Source organism: Oryctolagus cuniculus, chromosome 1 (assembly GCF_051225735.1).
Source record: "Oryctolagus cuniculus isolate XC-2025 breed Fujian yellow rabbit chromosome 1, ASM5122573v1, whole genome shotgun sequence".
Taxonomy (NCBI): domain Eukaryota; kingdom Metazoa; phylum Chordata; class Mammalia; order Lagomorpha; family Leporidae; genus Oryctolagus; species Oryctolagus cuniculus.
Genome location: NC_142867.1, coordinates 81,114,236 through 81,129,754, shown reverse-complemented (window position 1 = coordinate 81,129,754; position 15,519 = coordinate 81,114,236). Strand labels below are relative to the sequence as shown.

At 47.0% G+C, this 15,519-nt stretch overlaps 1 protein-coding gene across 3 annotated transcripts; it reads left to right on the top strand.

Moving 5' to 3' along the window:
- Positions 1-71: 71 nt before the first annotated feature.
- Positions 72-4,701, top strand: LOC149128478 (upstream-binding factor 1-like protein 1). 3 transcript variants are annotated; one of them, XM_089311898.1, is made up of 3 exons: positions 72-225; positions 590-725; positions 2,340-4,701. In XM_089311898.1, the coding sequence occupies exon 3, from the start codon at positions 2,681-2,683 to the stop codon at positions 3,473-3,475; it is 795 nt and encodes a 264-aa protein (XP_089168024.1). In that variant the 5' UTR covers positions 72-225; positions 590-725; positions 2,340-2,680; the 3' UTR covers positions 3,476-4,701. The 3 variants fall into 3 exon arrangements, with proteins under 3 accessions (XP_089168024.1, XP_089168026.1, XP_089168023.1); XM_089311900.1 differs by lacking the exon at positions 590-725 and having other exon boundaries at positions 2,645-4,701; XM_089311897.1 differs by lacking the exon at positions 590-725.
- Positions 4,702-15,519: the final 10,818 nt, after the last annotated feature.

The following is a 15,519-nucleotide window of genomic DNA, read 5'->3' as shown; positions in this document are numbered from 1 at the left end:
ACAGTGCCCCTCCCCCTAATCCTCTCTGCTGCAGTAATCCCATCAGGGCGGGACTTGCTCCTTTTGTATAAAGGTCTCACCCAGTCAAGGTTTATTCAGTTCTGAGGCTTGCTGTTGACTGGGTTGTGGAAACCTTCTGATCCTGCAGATCCCAGGAAACTCAGAACCACATACCTGACCCAGGATCCAATCCAAGAATTGCAGAGGACCAATTCCAATCACCAGGTGAGTACTGGGTCCAAAGAAATGAATTAATGTTTTTTTACCTTAAAACTTGAAAATAGAGGAATTTTCTTCTTGGTATTGAACCAACAGCAGTCTTACATCGCTCCAGGCCTAGGGTAATTGGTTTGGTATTTCCTTATTTAAGGATTTATTTATTAATATGAAAGTGAGAGTTAAACAGAGAGAGAAGGAGAGAGAGAGAGAGAGAGAGAGAGAGAGGTCTTCCATGTGCTGGTTCACTCCCCAGTTGGTCGCAATGGCTGGAGCTGCACTGATCAGAAGCCAGGAGTCAGGAGATTCTTCTGGGTCTCCCACACAGTTGTGGGGGCCCAAGGACTTTGGCCATTTTCCACTGCTTTCCCAGGCCATAGCAGAGAGCTGGATCAGAAGTGGAGCAGCTGGGACTTCAACCAATGCCCATATGGTCTGCCAGCACCGCAGGATGCAGCTTTGACCCGCTATGTCGCAGCACCGACCACTTTGTCTGGAAATTCTAACAGGTATTCATGTCTTCTTTGGCTCTTCATGGTCTATAATGGCTGCATCTAGTGGTGTCTGTGATCCAGTTGGTGGCTTTTTTTTCTAAGATGCCGACCTCCTTAATTATCATTTGCTTTATGGAGTCAGCTTCCCTTAGTCTTCTGATACTGTAGGGAAGAGTTAGGTCCGAATCTACCCTCTTTGATAACTGAAAAGAAAATATTGGCATAAACTGGCTCAAGCACATTTATCACACTAACTGATGGTTCCCAATTCCAAATAAACTCCTGGAATCCATGTATTGATGAATCCAAGTAAAAATAATATTCTGTTTTTATACTAGCAGTTTTAAGATTTTGATTATGTCATGCAGTGCAGCTCTAGTATAAAAATTCAAAGCTTTTGTTTTTTTTTTACCTGGAAATCAAATCATCATATGTGCAAACTGATGGCTACTGATGAGCACTGCTCCAGTCATTATGACCATTTGGGGAGTGAACAAGCAGATGGAAGATCTTTCTCTCTGTCTATCCCTCTCTCTGTAATGCTTTCTGTCCAATAAATTTTGAAAAATCTCTAAAAAATGTCACTAGGCAGTGTGTGTGTGTCTATTCATTTGCTGATGAAGAACTTCAGAACTGACTGGGAATGATACTGCTGGTGTCCCAGGATGGAGAGAGCAGAGCCATGACCAGAGGAGCTAGCACCCTGCTGGTGACTGATACAGTGCTCTACAGGGCAACCACTGAGAGAGAACCCTGGTGACCAGGAACCAGGTTGTCATAGCAGCTACCTCTATCAAAGTACCAGCTGCCTCTACAGATATGACATCAAACCCGATGAAGAAACATTCCTTCACAGCATCTACCAGAAGCTGTTGGGACAGAGTCTCTGGCTTTACTTGCTCAGCTTTTCAGAGAAGTAATGGAGAACAGAGAGAATCTGGACAAAAAGGAACCTGAGATATCGTGAGATTACAAAAGACTGTAAAGTGAATCAGGGAACATGCAAAATATTTCAAATTATACTTTAGAAAGGAAGAATGAAAAGAGGAGAGAGAGCTCTTCCATGTGCTGGTTTACTACCCATATACCTGGCATGGCTCGGGCTGGGTCGGGCTAAAGCTCATTCTGGGCCTCACACATGGGTGGTAGGGATCCTAGTACTTGGGCAATCACTTGCCAGCACTCATGGTGTGCATTTTCTGATCCTCGGTCATACCTTCAGTCAAGGGTATCTGAACTCGACACAGACTGTGGCCACATTCAGTCACTACAGGGATTGTCCTTCCTTTATAAGTTATGCCTCCTTCCTTTTTGTGTTTTTTACTTTGATCTCAGGATGCTTAGTCACTTCAGCTTCTTGAGTGTGTGGTCTGTTGCTTATCTTATTGAGTTCCCTTTAAATAAGCTCCGGTGAGATTCGGTAAAAAGCTGGTGAGGCTGGTGTGGTGGAGATTGTGAAAAGCGCAAATGCAGCATGTCAAAGGCAAGCCTAGATTTCATTTCAGATGTGGCAGTTTTCCAGTTACACTGCAGAGCCCATGAAATGTATGAAGGATGTACCCTGCGTGAGTTGTGGTTTTCCCACTAATCTTAGTGAAGGAGAATAATGTTCCTGCCCTTTCTCCTCAGAGCTGCTGAATGACTATAGGATGCCCACAAACACATTCTTGGAGTCTTGTGGGAGAAAAACTTTGAGATCTGTCAAGGATGGTACACAACAAGGACTTTAAGAGTGGTCCACACCATTGCTTTAGACTACGCTTTCTGTTCCAAAAAACAACATCTTGGAATTCATAGAGAATAATCTCCCAAACACTGGACTCCACAGAAACAGAGAACAACCCAGTCACATCTGCCCTGGGGAAATTAGCTTTGAGAGGATTTGCTGGGGAAGCTCTCCAACTGAGATAATTACAGATCTCTTCTCACTTCAGGAAGTTCTACAACTTGACAGAACTGTCCTGGGAACTATGGAACACATCAGACAGAAAAGCCACAAGAAACATCCAGACTTCCCAAAGAAGCCCCTGACTGCTTACATCCGCTATTTCAAGGAGATGCGGCCCCACTACTCCCAAAAGTACCCTAACCTCAGCAACCAAGAGCTCACCAAAATCCTATCTGGGAAATACAAGCAGCTCCCAGAGCACATGAAGCAGAAATACTCCCAGGATTTCCAGAGGGAGAAGCAGGAATATGAGGAAAAACTGGCTCGGTTCAGGGAAGATCACCCTGATCTGGTCCAGGGCTCCAAGAAATCGGATTTCTTCAAGAAGGGCCAAGCCCAGGCCCCCAGGAAGTCTCAGGGAAATGGGAAACATGTGAGGTCTCCTCTAGAGAGGTATGGCTTGTCCAGGAAGCTGGTCTTCCTTGGAGAGCCCAAGAAGCCCCCTATGAACGCATACCACAAATTCCACCAAGATTTGTGGTGCAGTCCGGAGCTGCGAAGCCTGCACCCGAGGGAGCGCATGGTGGAGGTCAGCAGGCGCTGGCAGCGTGTTCCACAAAGCCAGAGGGAGCACTTTACCAGACAGGCGGAGGAGCTGCAGAGACAGTACAAGGTGAACCTGGACCTCTGGCTGCAGAGTCTGTCACCTGAGGAATATGCTGTCTACAAAGAAGCCAACTATGGCAAGGGGAGGAATATGCTCATGACCGGAGGCCCAAACCCCAACTTCAGACAGGGGTATCTGCAGCCCACATCAATAAGGAGTTCCCAAGAAGCACCTGTGTCGCTCCCCCTCTTCGTGGAGGAACGACACTAAACCCTGCCTAGGCTTCATATCCGAGTCACGGCACCATTATGTCGCTCCCCCTCTTCGTGGAGGAACGACACAGGACCCTGCGCTGTTCTTTCTGTCTGCTCGGCCCTCCCCGGGTTTGCTGCTGGTTCTTCCCGGGTTGGCTACTATCCCTTCCACCTCCGTGGAAGGGCAGTTCCCCCTGGCCACATTCCCCACTTCCGCAGGGGAGCGGCACACCGCCGGCCAGCTTTCTCGGGGGCTGCACGGGTTCCCTTAGATGTTCCCCATAGATGTTCCTCGTGCATGCCGTCTCTCTCCTCCTTTATAGTCCTCCTCCGCCAATCCCAACTCGGCTGCCCACACGCCGAGTACGCTGCTCTCCAATCAGGAGCAAGTCCTACAGTTAATTGGTTGAACTGGAGGCAGCTGTGCGGAAGCTGTTTACTTCTCTCCCAGCGCCATATTGTGGGAGAGCAGATGCATAGAATAAGTCTTAATTCCAGTAACTCAGTCTAGTCCGGTTTGCTCCCCACAGTGGGAGAGCAGATGCATAGAATAAGTCTTAATTCCAGTAACTCAGTCTAGTCCGGTTTGCTCCCCACAGATCCCCCTTTCTTTTTATTTTTTGGCGTTGATACACGCCTGTCTTCGGTGTCCCGCGGCACACACTCTGCTCTACTTGCTAGAGTTGCCACAGGCTCTTACAAGTCCTATCAATCAGGAAAACCGAATCCGGGTCCTCTCTTCGCCATGTTGTGAGGAGGTTTTTAGGCGCTGATGCGTGCCTGTGTTCGGTGCCCTGCAGCGCATGCTCTGCTCTGCCTGCAGGGGACTTACAAGACCTATCAGGCAAACCGAATCCAAGCCTTCTCATTGCCTTATTGTGGGGGAGACTTATTAGTGTTGGTTCGTGCCTATCTTCGGTGACCTGCAGCTCATACTCTGGTCGAGCTGCTTGCTGGCGCTTACCGCCTTAATCAGGCAGACCGAATCCAAGCCTCCTAATTGTTACATTGTGGGGAAGCCTTACTGATGTTAATTCGTGCCTGTCTTCGGTGACCTGCGGCGCATAAGCTGCTAGCCGCCCAGGTGCTCATCGCCTCACTTAATCAGGCAGACCGAATCCAAGCTCTCACAGTGCAGTGTTGTAGGGAGGCCTTTCTATTTCTCTATTTCTCTATCTCCGGGCATTCCTATTTCTCCCATTTTACTTCTATCTTCCAGCATTCCTATTTCTCTCATCTTACTTCTAAACTTCTGTTTCTCTTATCCCTGCGGCTTCCCGCTGCCCGCCCCGAGGCTACTTCTCGGCGGCTTCCCGGCTGAGCCGCTTCAGCCCGCGCCTCTCTCATCTGCGCAGCTTCCCGGCTTTGCGCGGCTTCCCGGCGCCTCGCCCCGCCGGCGCCCGCCCCGCGGCAGCTTCACGGCTCTGTGCGGCTTCCCGGCGCCTCGCCCCGCCGGCGGGTTCCCGGCTCTGCGCGCACGCTCCGCGGTCTCCACGCACTTCGCGCCCGCACCACGGCCTCGCGCCAACGCCCCGTGCTCTCTCTGCACGCGGCGGCTTTCGCGAATGTTTCCGCCACCACCGGCATTCAGTCCAAGTTCCCCGGACTAACCTGGCGAATCCTGGCAGCCCACGTCTCTGCCTCTGGTTCCAGATCTTCGCCTCTTGCTCCCCGGGGTGACTTGAAGAATTCCAAGATGGCTTGGCCTGCACTCGCGGCTTCATCCTCCCTAACATTTTTCTCTACCCGGTATGTTTCCTTAAGTTTTCTTCCAACAATATTCCTCTCATTTCTCCTGGCTACTCCCCACAGTCCGTATCCGAGTCCAAGCCTCCTCCAGGTTTCACTTTCGCTTTCAATCTCCTAGCTTCCCCACCATAGTCCGCATCCGAGTCTATGAAAGCTTTCACTTTCGCTTTCAAATCTAACTTCTTTCCCACAGTCCGTATCCAAGTCTATGCCTAGGCTTTCAATAGCTTCTTCCGGCACCTTTCTCGTCCGGCTTTCCCCTAGGCTCTTCGCTAGTCTCTCTCTCCGGTATTTTCCTGCTTCTTCCCGTTTCTTCCCTCCTAAGTTTCCTATCCGTCCTAGGTTTCCTATCCGAGCTAGGTTTCCTATCCGAGTCACGGCACCATTATGTCGCTCCCCCTCTTCGTGGAGGAACGACACTAAACCCTGCCTAGGCTTCATATCCGAGTCACGGCACCATTATGTTGCTCCCCCTCTTCGTGGAGGAACGACACAGGACCCTGCGCTGTTCTTTCTGTCTGCTCGGCCCTCCCCGGGTTTGCTGCTGGTTCTTCCCGGGTTTCGGCACCATTATGTCGCTCCCCCTCTTCGTGGAGGAACGACACAAAACCCTGCCTAGGCTTCATATCTGAGTCACGGCACCATTATGTCGCTCCCCCTCTTCGTGGAGGAACGACACAGGACCCTGCGCTGTTCTTTCGTCTGCTCGGCCCTCCCCGGGTTTGCTGCTGGTTCTTCCCGGGTTGGCTACTATCCCTTCCACCTCCGTGGAAGGGCAGTTCCCCCTGGCCACATTCCCCACTTCCGCAGGGGAGCGGCACACCGCCGGCCAGCTTTCTCGGGGGCTGCACGGGTTCCCTTAGATGTTCCCCATAGATGTTCCTCGTGCATGCCGTCTCTCTCCTCCTTTATAGTCCTCCTCCGCCAATCCCAACTCGGCTGCCCACACGCCGAGTACGCTGCTCTCCAATCAGGAGCAAGTCCTACAGTTAATTGGTTGAACTGGAGGCAGCTGTGCGGAAGCTGTTTACTTCTCTCCCAGCGCCATATTGTGGGAGAGCAGATGCATAGAATAAGTCTTAATTCCAGTAACTCAGTCTAGTCCGGTTTGCTCCCCACAGTGGGAGAGCAGATGCATACAATAAGTCTTAATTCCAGTAACTCAGTCTAGTCCGGTTTGCTCCCCACAACCTGTAGAGAAGCAGATGATGCAGGCTCTCGGGAAAGATCGCTCAGAGCATATTGAGGTCGATTCTCCTCCCTCACAGCGAGTAGACGTGGATGTGGAGGAAGATGGAGAAGAGGATGAAGGCAGTAACTCTTCAGACTCTGTCAGTGAGGATGAAGATGAGGCTGCAGGGAAGATGGGGATGAGCGAGGATGCTGTGTGTAGCTCATCTTCCTCAGACTCTGACTGAGCTCTGCTCACAGTCTAGAAGCCTGGACAGTGACAGTGATCTCCACAAAAAGTGTTCATGACCAAATGTCACAGAGAGGACTCCCTTGTCCCTGCTCCTTGTATTTTCTTGCTTTTTTCCTTTCCTTCTCCCCACCTTCTATCTCAATAAACGTAGACCATGCTAGTATGAGGGGAAGGTGGTGCTGTATCTCTGTATCAAGTCGGTAAATCTGGAGGGATGGCTTTTCTGAGGAATGCATGTAAATGCTAGCTGGTACCGCCCATCATCATCCCCAATTCCATCCCTGAGAAATTCCAAGTAATTGAAGCTCTTGGTACACAAGGAACTGCTTGGGCTGTGGGGCACACGGTGGTAGATGTGTTGGTCATCTTATCTTCTGATAGGGGACATGGTTGAGTGGATGACCACTGACTTGCCTGGGGAGCTGCTCCTCAACTCCTGCATTGAATCCAGGGTCCAGAGTGTTTGATGGGCAGCAGGAGAGGTGACCTAGGAAAGTTGTCAGACTCTACATAGTGCTCCCTCTTGCTGATGTAAGGATTGACATTGCCAGGAGAGCAGTGGGCATCATCACGCTTCCTTTGATGTGTGTCTTTACTTCTTAGCCCTCTATGGGTCTCTTTTTACTAATTTCAAAGAGTAAAAGTTTTAAAACAAGAAACAAATATTTCTATTTCAATTAAATGAGCTCCTCCATAAAATCAGTATGTTATTAGTTTGGGTTCTGCTGTTCTGTGTGGAGCCCTCATTTACCCTGAGCAGAAGCTCCTAATCCTTCCTTCTCTCAGTACCAGTGAGTCTCCTGTTTAGCATTTGGCATAGAGAGATTCGTGCACATTCGGATATCCTGAAAAGGTACAAATTTCTACTCTTGCCAGTTCAACTGGACGACACTCCTTTAAACTCTTTGGTTAATGGATTTTTGGAAACCTATTTAAGCCTCCTCCCGTCTCATTCTACTTTGCTTTTGACTATTTCTACATTTTGTTTAAAGAATATTTGTGTCACAGTAGTAGTGTAGGCTTCACAGATGAAAGCCATTTTTTTTTATCTTTTATTTAATGAATATAAATTTCCAAAGTACGACTCATGGGTTACAATGGCTTCCCCCCCCATACCGTCCCTCCCACCAACAACCCTCCCCTTTCCCACTCCCTCTCCCCTTCCATTCACATCAAGATTCATTTTCGATTATCTTAATATACAGAAGATCAGCTTAGTATACCTTAAGTAAGTATTTCAACAGTTTGCTCCCACACAGAAACATAAAGTGAAAAATAATAGATGATGTTTTTAAAATGATGATGAAATCAGATCAGACCTATTGTCATGTTTAATCCCAACTTTCAACCCTACATCTACAGACTTCACATTCTTCTCAGCAGCGCATGGAACCTTCTCTAGGATTGACCACATACTAGGCCATAAAGCAAGTCTCAGCAAATTTAAAAGAATTAGAATCATACCATGCAGCTTCTCAGACCACAGCGGGATGAAGCTGGAAATTAGCAACTCAGGAAACCCCAGAAAGTATGCAAACACATGGAGACTGAACAACATGCTCCTGAATGAACACTGGGTCATTCAAGAAATCAAAAGAGAAATCAAAAACTTTCTGGAAGTAAATGAAGACAACAACACAACATATCAAAACTTATGGGATACAGCAAAAGCAGTATTGAGAGGCAAATTTATAGCAATAGGTGCCTATACCAAGAAATTGGAAAGGTACCAAATAAATGAGCTTTCAGTGCACCTCAAGGACCTAGAAAAACTGCAGCAAACCAAACCCAAATCTAGTAGGAGAAGAGAAATAATTAAAACCAGAGAAGAAATTAACAGGATTGAATCCAAAAAAACATTACAAAAAATCAGCCAAGCGAGAAGCTGGTTTTTTGAAAAAATAAACAAAATTGACACCCCATTGGCCCAACTAACTAAAAAAAGAAGAGAAAAGACCCAAATCAATAAAATCAGAGATGAAAAAGGAAACGTAACAACAGACACCACAGAAATAAAAAGAATCATCAGAAATTACTACAAGGACCTGTACGCCAGCAAACAGGAAAACCTATCAGAAATGGATAGATTCCTGGACACATGCAACCTACCTAAATTGAACCATGAAGACATCGAAAACCTAAATAGACCCATAACTGAAACAGAAATTGAAACAGTAATAAAGGCCCTCCCAACAAAGAAAAGCCCAGGACCAGATGGATTCACCGCTGAATTCTACCAGACATTTAAAGAAGAACTAATCCCATTTCTTCTCAAACTATTCAGAACAATCGAAAAAGAGGGAATCCTCCCAAATTCTTTCTATGAAGCCAGCATCACCTTAATCCCTAAGCCAGAGAAAGATGCAGCACTGAAAGAAAATTACAGACCAATATCCCTGATGAACATAGACGCAAAAATCCTCAATAAAATTCTGGCCAATAGAATACAACAACACATCAGGAAAATCATCCACCCAGACCAAGTGGGATTCATCCCTGGTATGCAGAGATGGTTCAACATTCGCAAATCAATCAATGTGATTCACCACATTAACAGACTGCAGAAGAAAAACCATATGATTATCTCAATTGATGCAGAGAAAGCATTTGATAAAATTCAACACCCTTTCATGATGAAAACTCTAAGCAAATTGGGTATAGAAGGAACATTCCTCAATATAATCAAAGCAATTTATAAAAAACCCACAGCCAGCATCCTATTGAATGGGGAAAAGTTGGAAGCATTTCCACTGAAATCTGGCACCAGGCAGGGATGCCCACTCTCACCACTGCTATTTAACATAGTTCTGGAAGATGAAAGCCATTTTTGAATGTTTATTTTATTCCTGGAAATCTTAGTAAAATGTTATTTATCTTTGTCTAGGTCAAAATTTGTTTCAGGATACAACTGGAATATTTTCAACTTTTATAGCTCGCGTTTCAATATGATCTTTGGGAAGTTTGCAAGCAGTGCTAAATACTAGAAATGATTTGTTCTTGCTTCTCACTTTGAAGCTAAGGTCTACATTATTTTCCACCATGAAATTTATTTGAAACAAATAATAAAATACCAGCAATATTTCTATCTATAAGCATGAGCTGTTTGTTAAAATATTTATTTATTTGACAGCAAAATAAAGAGGGGCCTGAAAGAGAGAGAGGGGCTCACGCCCCAAAAGACTACAATGGCTGAGGGCATTCCTTTCTCCTGTGTTTTGCTCTCTTCAGGAAGTCAATGGATTGGATGACATCCATAGGTTTTGGGGAGGAGAATCCTAAATGAATACAGTCATTCAAATGCTCGTCTCAACTTATACCACCTTCACAGACACAACCAGAAATAGCAGGACCTTGTTTATCTACATCAGAGGGGAGAGCAGACGGGGCCATTAAAAGAGGCAGAATGAATTGTGGGTTGCCAGAACACAGACCTGTGTACCCTCCAAAATAATGAATTCTAAAGTACAATGGCCACAGGCTGGGGTGGGTGCAGTGTGTGGTGAAGCTAGGACAGACATGCATTCAGCAGGTGAGGACAGTGTCCCTGGGAACAGCTGCCCCAAGGGCAGGGCCATGGAATGAGAGCTCCTGGGACAAGCTGCATGGAGAGGAATGCTGTGTCTTGCATTCAGTTTCAACCAGTGGTTCCCAGAGACACATTCAGTTGGTCCCTAACATAGCCTTGTTATTACTTTGGAATTTTGATACCAGTCACCTGTTCACTTAGATGTAAACCTTTCATCTTCTAGAATACTCACTGTTGATGAAACATTTGCATTCTGGGGTCCAGCATTTGGCAACACTGCTTTATCACAGGGAATTTCCCTCACTTTCAGCAACTGGTGACACTCTTACAAAGGGAATTCAGAGAGATAAAGGAGAAAAAGCAATAAATCAGCAGGAGGAAAATAATTCAGTTTCTTCTCATGACTCTGCCTAGACTGCAGGACATTTCCAGAGGCAGGGATTCTCCTACAATAAAACGTGCCTAATTGCTCTTCCTGTCCCTGAACATGCTGATAGCAGGCATTCACTTTGGTATAAATACAAAGTTAATTCATTTACTAATTTGTTTGCAAGATGGGGGCAGGGACATGAGACACACACAGTTCCAATTTGCTGGTTCACTCTCCAAATGCTGGGAGAGGAAGCTGGAAGATGGAAGTGAAGACTCAATCCAGGTCACCCATGTGGCTGGCAGGGAGCCACCTGTCTGAGACATATGTGCTGGATCTCAGGGTCCCCATTCGCAGAAAGCTGGACTTGGGAGTGAAGCTGAGACTTGAACCCGGAAACTCTGGTAGAAGAGGGAAGCACCCCTTCTGAACATCTGTGGTGTCTTCACTGCCAGGTTTGATGCCCTCACATGCCTGTTTTAGTTTAAGATTTATTTATTTCTTGGAAAGGCAAAGTTAGAGAGAGAGAAGCAGAGACAAAGAGAGATCTCCCACCTGCCTATTAACTCCCCTAATGGCTTCAATGGCCATAGCTGTGCCAAGCTGAAGCCAGGAGTCAGGAGTTTCTTTCTGGGTCTCCCACATAGATGCAGGGGCCCAAGGACTTGAACCATCCTTGGCTGCTTTCCCAGGGTCGTTAACAGGGGGCTGCATTAGAAGTGGAGCAGCCTGGACTCAAACAGGTGCCCTCTATGGTGGTTATACTGGCTCCTCACAACTCGAGAACTACACACATTTCTTCAGGAATGCAGACACTGTGAACAGCCAGAATGAGGAAAAAAACCCAAATCCACACATTAGCTGCTATCTCTTCTTTCCATTTTCTCCATCTGTTCTTTTCCATATATTTTTAGATCTGTATTTCTCAACTTCTATTTTTGATAGTGTGCTTTTGCGCAAATTTTTTTTTACGATCTAGATCATTCTTAGGATATGATTTACCAATTTAAAGTGTACAGTTGGACAATTTTGATTTTCATTAAGTAGCATGGAAAGGCAAATAGAATACTTTGACTGATATTTCTTGTAAAATAGCAAGAGAGATGATTATCCATTGTATAAAAAATATTTATTTTTAGGGACAGTGCCCTAGCACACTTGGTTATTCCTCCACCTGCATCCCATGTGGGCACCAGGTTCTAGTCCTGGCTGCTCCTCTTCTAGTCCAGCTCTCTGCTGTGGCCCAGGAGGGCAGTGCACCATGGCCCAGGTGCTTGGGCCCCTGCACCTGCATGGGAGACCAGGAAGAAGCACCTGGCTCCAGGCTTGGGATTGGCGCAGCGCCAGCCATAGCAGTCATTTGGGGAGTGAACCAACAGAAGGAAGACCTTTCTCTCTGTCTCTCTCTCACTGTCTGTAACTCCACCTGTCAAATAAATAAAAAATACAATAAATGTTTATTTTTATATATGTGAAAAGCAGGGAAAGGTAGAAAGTCCAATTTTACTAATAAAAATAAATAAACAAAGACAGGAATCAAAACTTCAGATCCTGAGATCTGGCTAAACCCCAAAGTCCACACCACCTGGTTAGGGCCAAGGGATGATGTCTGTCCCAGACTTCTGGAACCTTGCAGGTGTGTAGACTCCAGCCAGCTGCTCCTATAGGTCAAGGTCGCAACTTAGCAATGCAACGTAGGTGGAAATGAGGCTCATTGTGGCTGCTCCAGGCCCCAGCTAAGACTCCAGCAGCAGCTAGCCTTGTGAGCTTAGGGATCTGAGAATGGAGCAGCCTCCTTCAAGGAAATGTCCATGGATTTCCCTCACAACAGTGGTCCTTCTAAGCTTCCACGGCAAAGCCAAGTCAAGTTTGCTGGGCGTCTCCCTGAGACATGCTGGGTGTTCTGGGCCCAGGGAGATGCTGTGGGGAGTCCAATGAACTTGGACACTAAGCTGCCAGGGACTGGTGGATCCTTGGGACATAGGGTCCCCTCATGTGCTGAAATCCCAGGTAGGTGACAGATGGAGACTTCTGCTCAGGGCACAGGGCGGCCCTGCAGGACTTGGATTTAGAAGGAAGGATGTGAGAACCGTCAAGGGCTTGGTGATTCAATGGACTGCGCTCAAGGACCCGGAAATCTTCCTTCATCCAAAGATATCCAGCAGTGCCAAGGAGTCCTATGCTTCCCCTCAAGTGTGGGTGCAGGAGGAGGAAGAGCTTCAGAGCAGCGGCAGAATCTGTCCCCACCTTCCCACAGGCAATGAGGCTCAGCCCAGAGACAAGAAGTAGACCATGGGGCCACACTGTGGCTTAGTGCCCTAAGACTCTGTTTGTGGTGCTGGCATTCCACATAGGCACCGGTACTTGTACTAGATGCTCCTCTTCTGATCCAGCTATCTGTTATGGCCTGGGAAAGCAGTAGAAGTTGGCCCAAATGCTTAGGCCCCTGTACCTGTAGGAGATCTGGAAGAATCTCCTGATGCCTGGCTTTTGGCCTGTCCAGCTCTGGCTGCTGCAGCCATTTGGGGAGTGAACCAGGGGATGGAAAACCTTTCTAGATCTCCCTCTCTGTGTCTCTACCTCTCTAATAAATAAATAAAATCATAAAAAAGTGAACCAAATCTGGAGGAAATTAATGGCAAGGATTCCATAGACCTTCTCTGCTGTCCTGATGCTTCCTTTTCTGGCTGGGGTGGAGTCTAAAGTCTCATGGCTCTGCCTCCCACTGGTCTGAGCCACAGGATTTCCATTCCCCTCCCCAGCCTGGGAGGAGTGTCCAGAGGGAAGAGCTGTGCATCAGGGAAGTCCCAACCGAGTGCTTGCCAGGAGCAGGTTTCCAATTGGCCCAGAGTTAGAAACCAGATATTACTTGTGACTCTTCCCTAAAATGCTGCATTCCTGTAGCTCATCTGATGAGAAACACATCCTGAAAGGAATGCGTCTTCCTTTAATTATTAAATCACACTTAAGTGGGAAGATCAGGTTAAAGAATTGTTCTCTCTGGTCATTTCTACTGTCCTTTTTTTCTTATCCCAGTGTTGAGCAGAGAGACTCTGAGTTGGGTTCCCTGCCTTTCTGTCTTGTGCTCTGGGTGACAGGTCAGGCAGTGCCACACAGAGACTCATCTTTCCTTCCTTTGCTGGGACAGCTCTGGAGGCTTGATCTGGAGTGTGCTGGGCAGGAGAAATCTCCATTTTGGGATGAGGGCCAAGGTTGTTCTGGCCAAGTTCTTACACCACAATGTAAACATACACCAATGAATAAAGCCAACCATTGTAAACATGACAAAATATAAATAAAGATAACCTTGTCAAAAGGATTTATAAGTTTCCTAAGACACGGATTAAAATCCTTGATGGCTGACATCCTCTTTTCTACCTGTTTCTCAGAGAGAAAAAAAGAAAGACACAATCCAAAAACATTACACAGAAAGCATTGGGAAACCCATTAGTTATGAAACCAATAACTCTCAATGATGCTGTAGAACAAGGCACAGCTGTTCTTGTCATTTTAAATAAATTAAATGTATCCAATACAAAGTACTAAATCCATCTATGAAGAAAACACTGAATCAATAGAGACAGAGCATAAAAGATTCTGATCCTGGGTTCTGGCTTAACCCTGAAGTCCATGCCACCAGGGGTGGAGCCAAGGTCTGAGGGCTCCCACAGACCCTGGGACCTGGTAGCTATACAGACTCCAGCCAGGGACTCCTGCAGTTCCAGGTGCTGGTTAGAGACCAAAGAGATATGTAAATGAGACTCCTAGGCTGCTCCAGGCTCTGAGATAAGACTGGCAGCAGCTCCCATTCTGGGTTTAGGGATCTGGAGATGAAGAAGCCTCCTTCAAAGAAAGCTGCTATCCCCCGTGAAAAAACCCTGTGTTTTCAAAACTCAGCGGCAGTGGTGGTTCCAAGCTTCCAGGAAAATGCCAACGCAAGTTCACTGGCAACAAATAGGACACCAGGCTCCCAGGGGCCTTGGGGATAGCCATGGCATGCGAGCCTCCCAATGTGCCTGATCTGAGATAGTGAAAAATCATGGCTTCTCCTAGGCGCACCCTGTGCCAGCAGCACAAGAAGTCAGAAAGGAGAACTTAGAAAATGGTCAAGGACCTGGTGGTTCAGTGAGCTGCACTCAAGCCCCCATAACTTCCTTTGTCCAAAGTCATCTGGGGGTTCCAATGGGGCCTGGGTGTCCCCTCAGGGGATGGCTGGGACCAACTTCAGAGTGGATGCAGGATCTGTCCCATCTTCCAGAGCACAGCAAGGCTCAGCAGGCAGACAAGACCACACCTGAGGATGCTGATAGGGAGGTTCTGGATTCCTTTGGGGCTGTGATCCTGGTGCTCTCTTACCCAGCTCCAGTGCAGACTGAGCTTTAATGGCTCTGCTTGCTCCTGTCCCTGTGCTGCCTGGGAAGAGCACATGGTGGGAGGATTCTTTGTAGCCAGAGTGCCCCACAGGCAGTCTCCCCAGAAGCAGCTACCAAGCTGCCCTGGTACACTCTGGGAAGCAGTCCACCTGGCCAGTGTGTTCCTGGATCTCCAGGTATGCAGACCCGGGGTAGCAGGGTTAAGGACAGCGCTTGCATCCAGTGACTGGTGTGCCACAGGGCAAGAGCCCGGAAATGCACACCAGCTTCAGCCTCTCTGCTATAATCAAGTAAGGAAAACTAAATTAATGATCAACTGGGAAGTTGCTATTAACAATATGGGCTGTATGTGCACACCTCATGAGACAAGAAAGCCCCATAAATAAAATAACAGTGAGATAATACTGTGTAGAAAGCTAATATCTTTCTGCAAAGATGTAGAAAAAAATGAAATGCCTTTAATCTGGAAGGAGTGTATATTGAAAAAACAACCATTTTGGCAAACTCTAAAAACTCCCTATGGTTGGGAGATGTGAGGCCGCTGGTTAATCCGTGGCTTTCAACACCAGCATCCAGTATCCTGAAGTAACAGCATTCCCTGACTCGCAACCTGTTATTG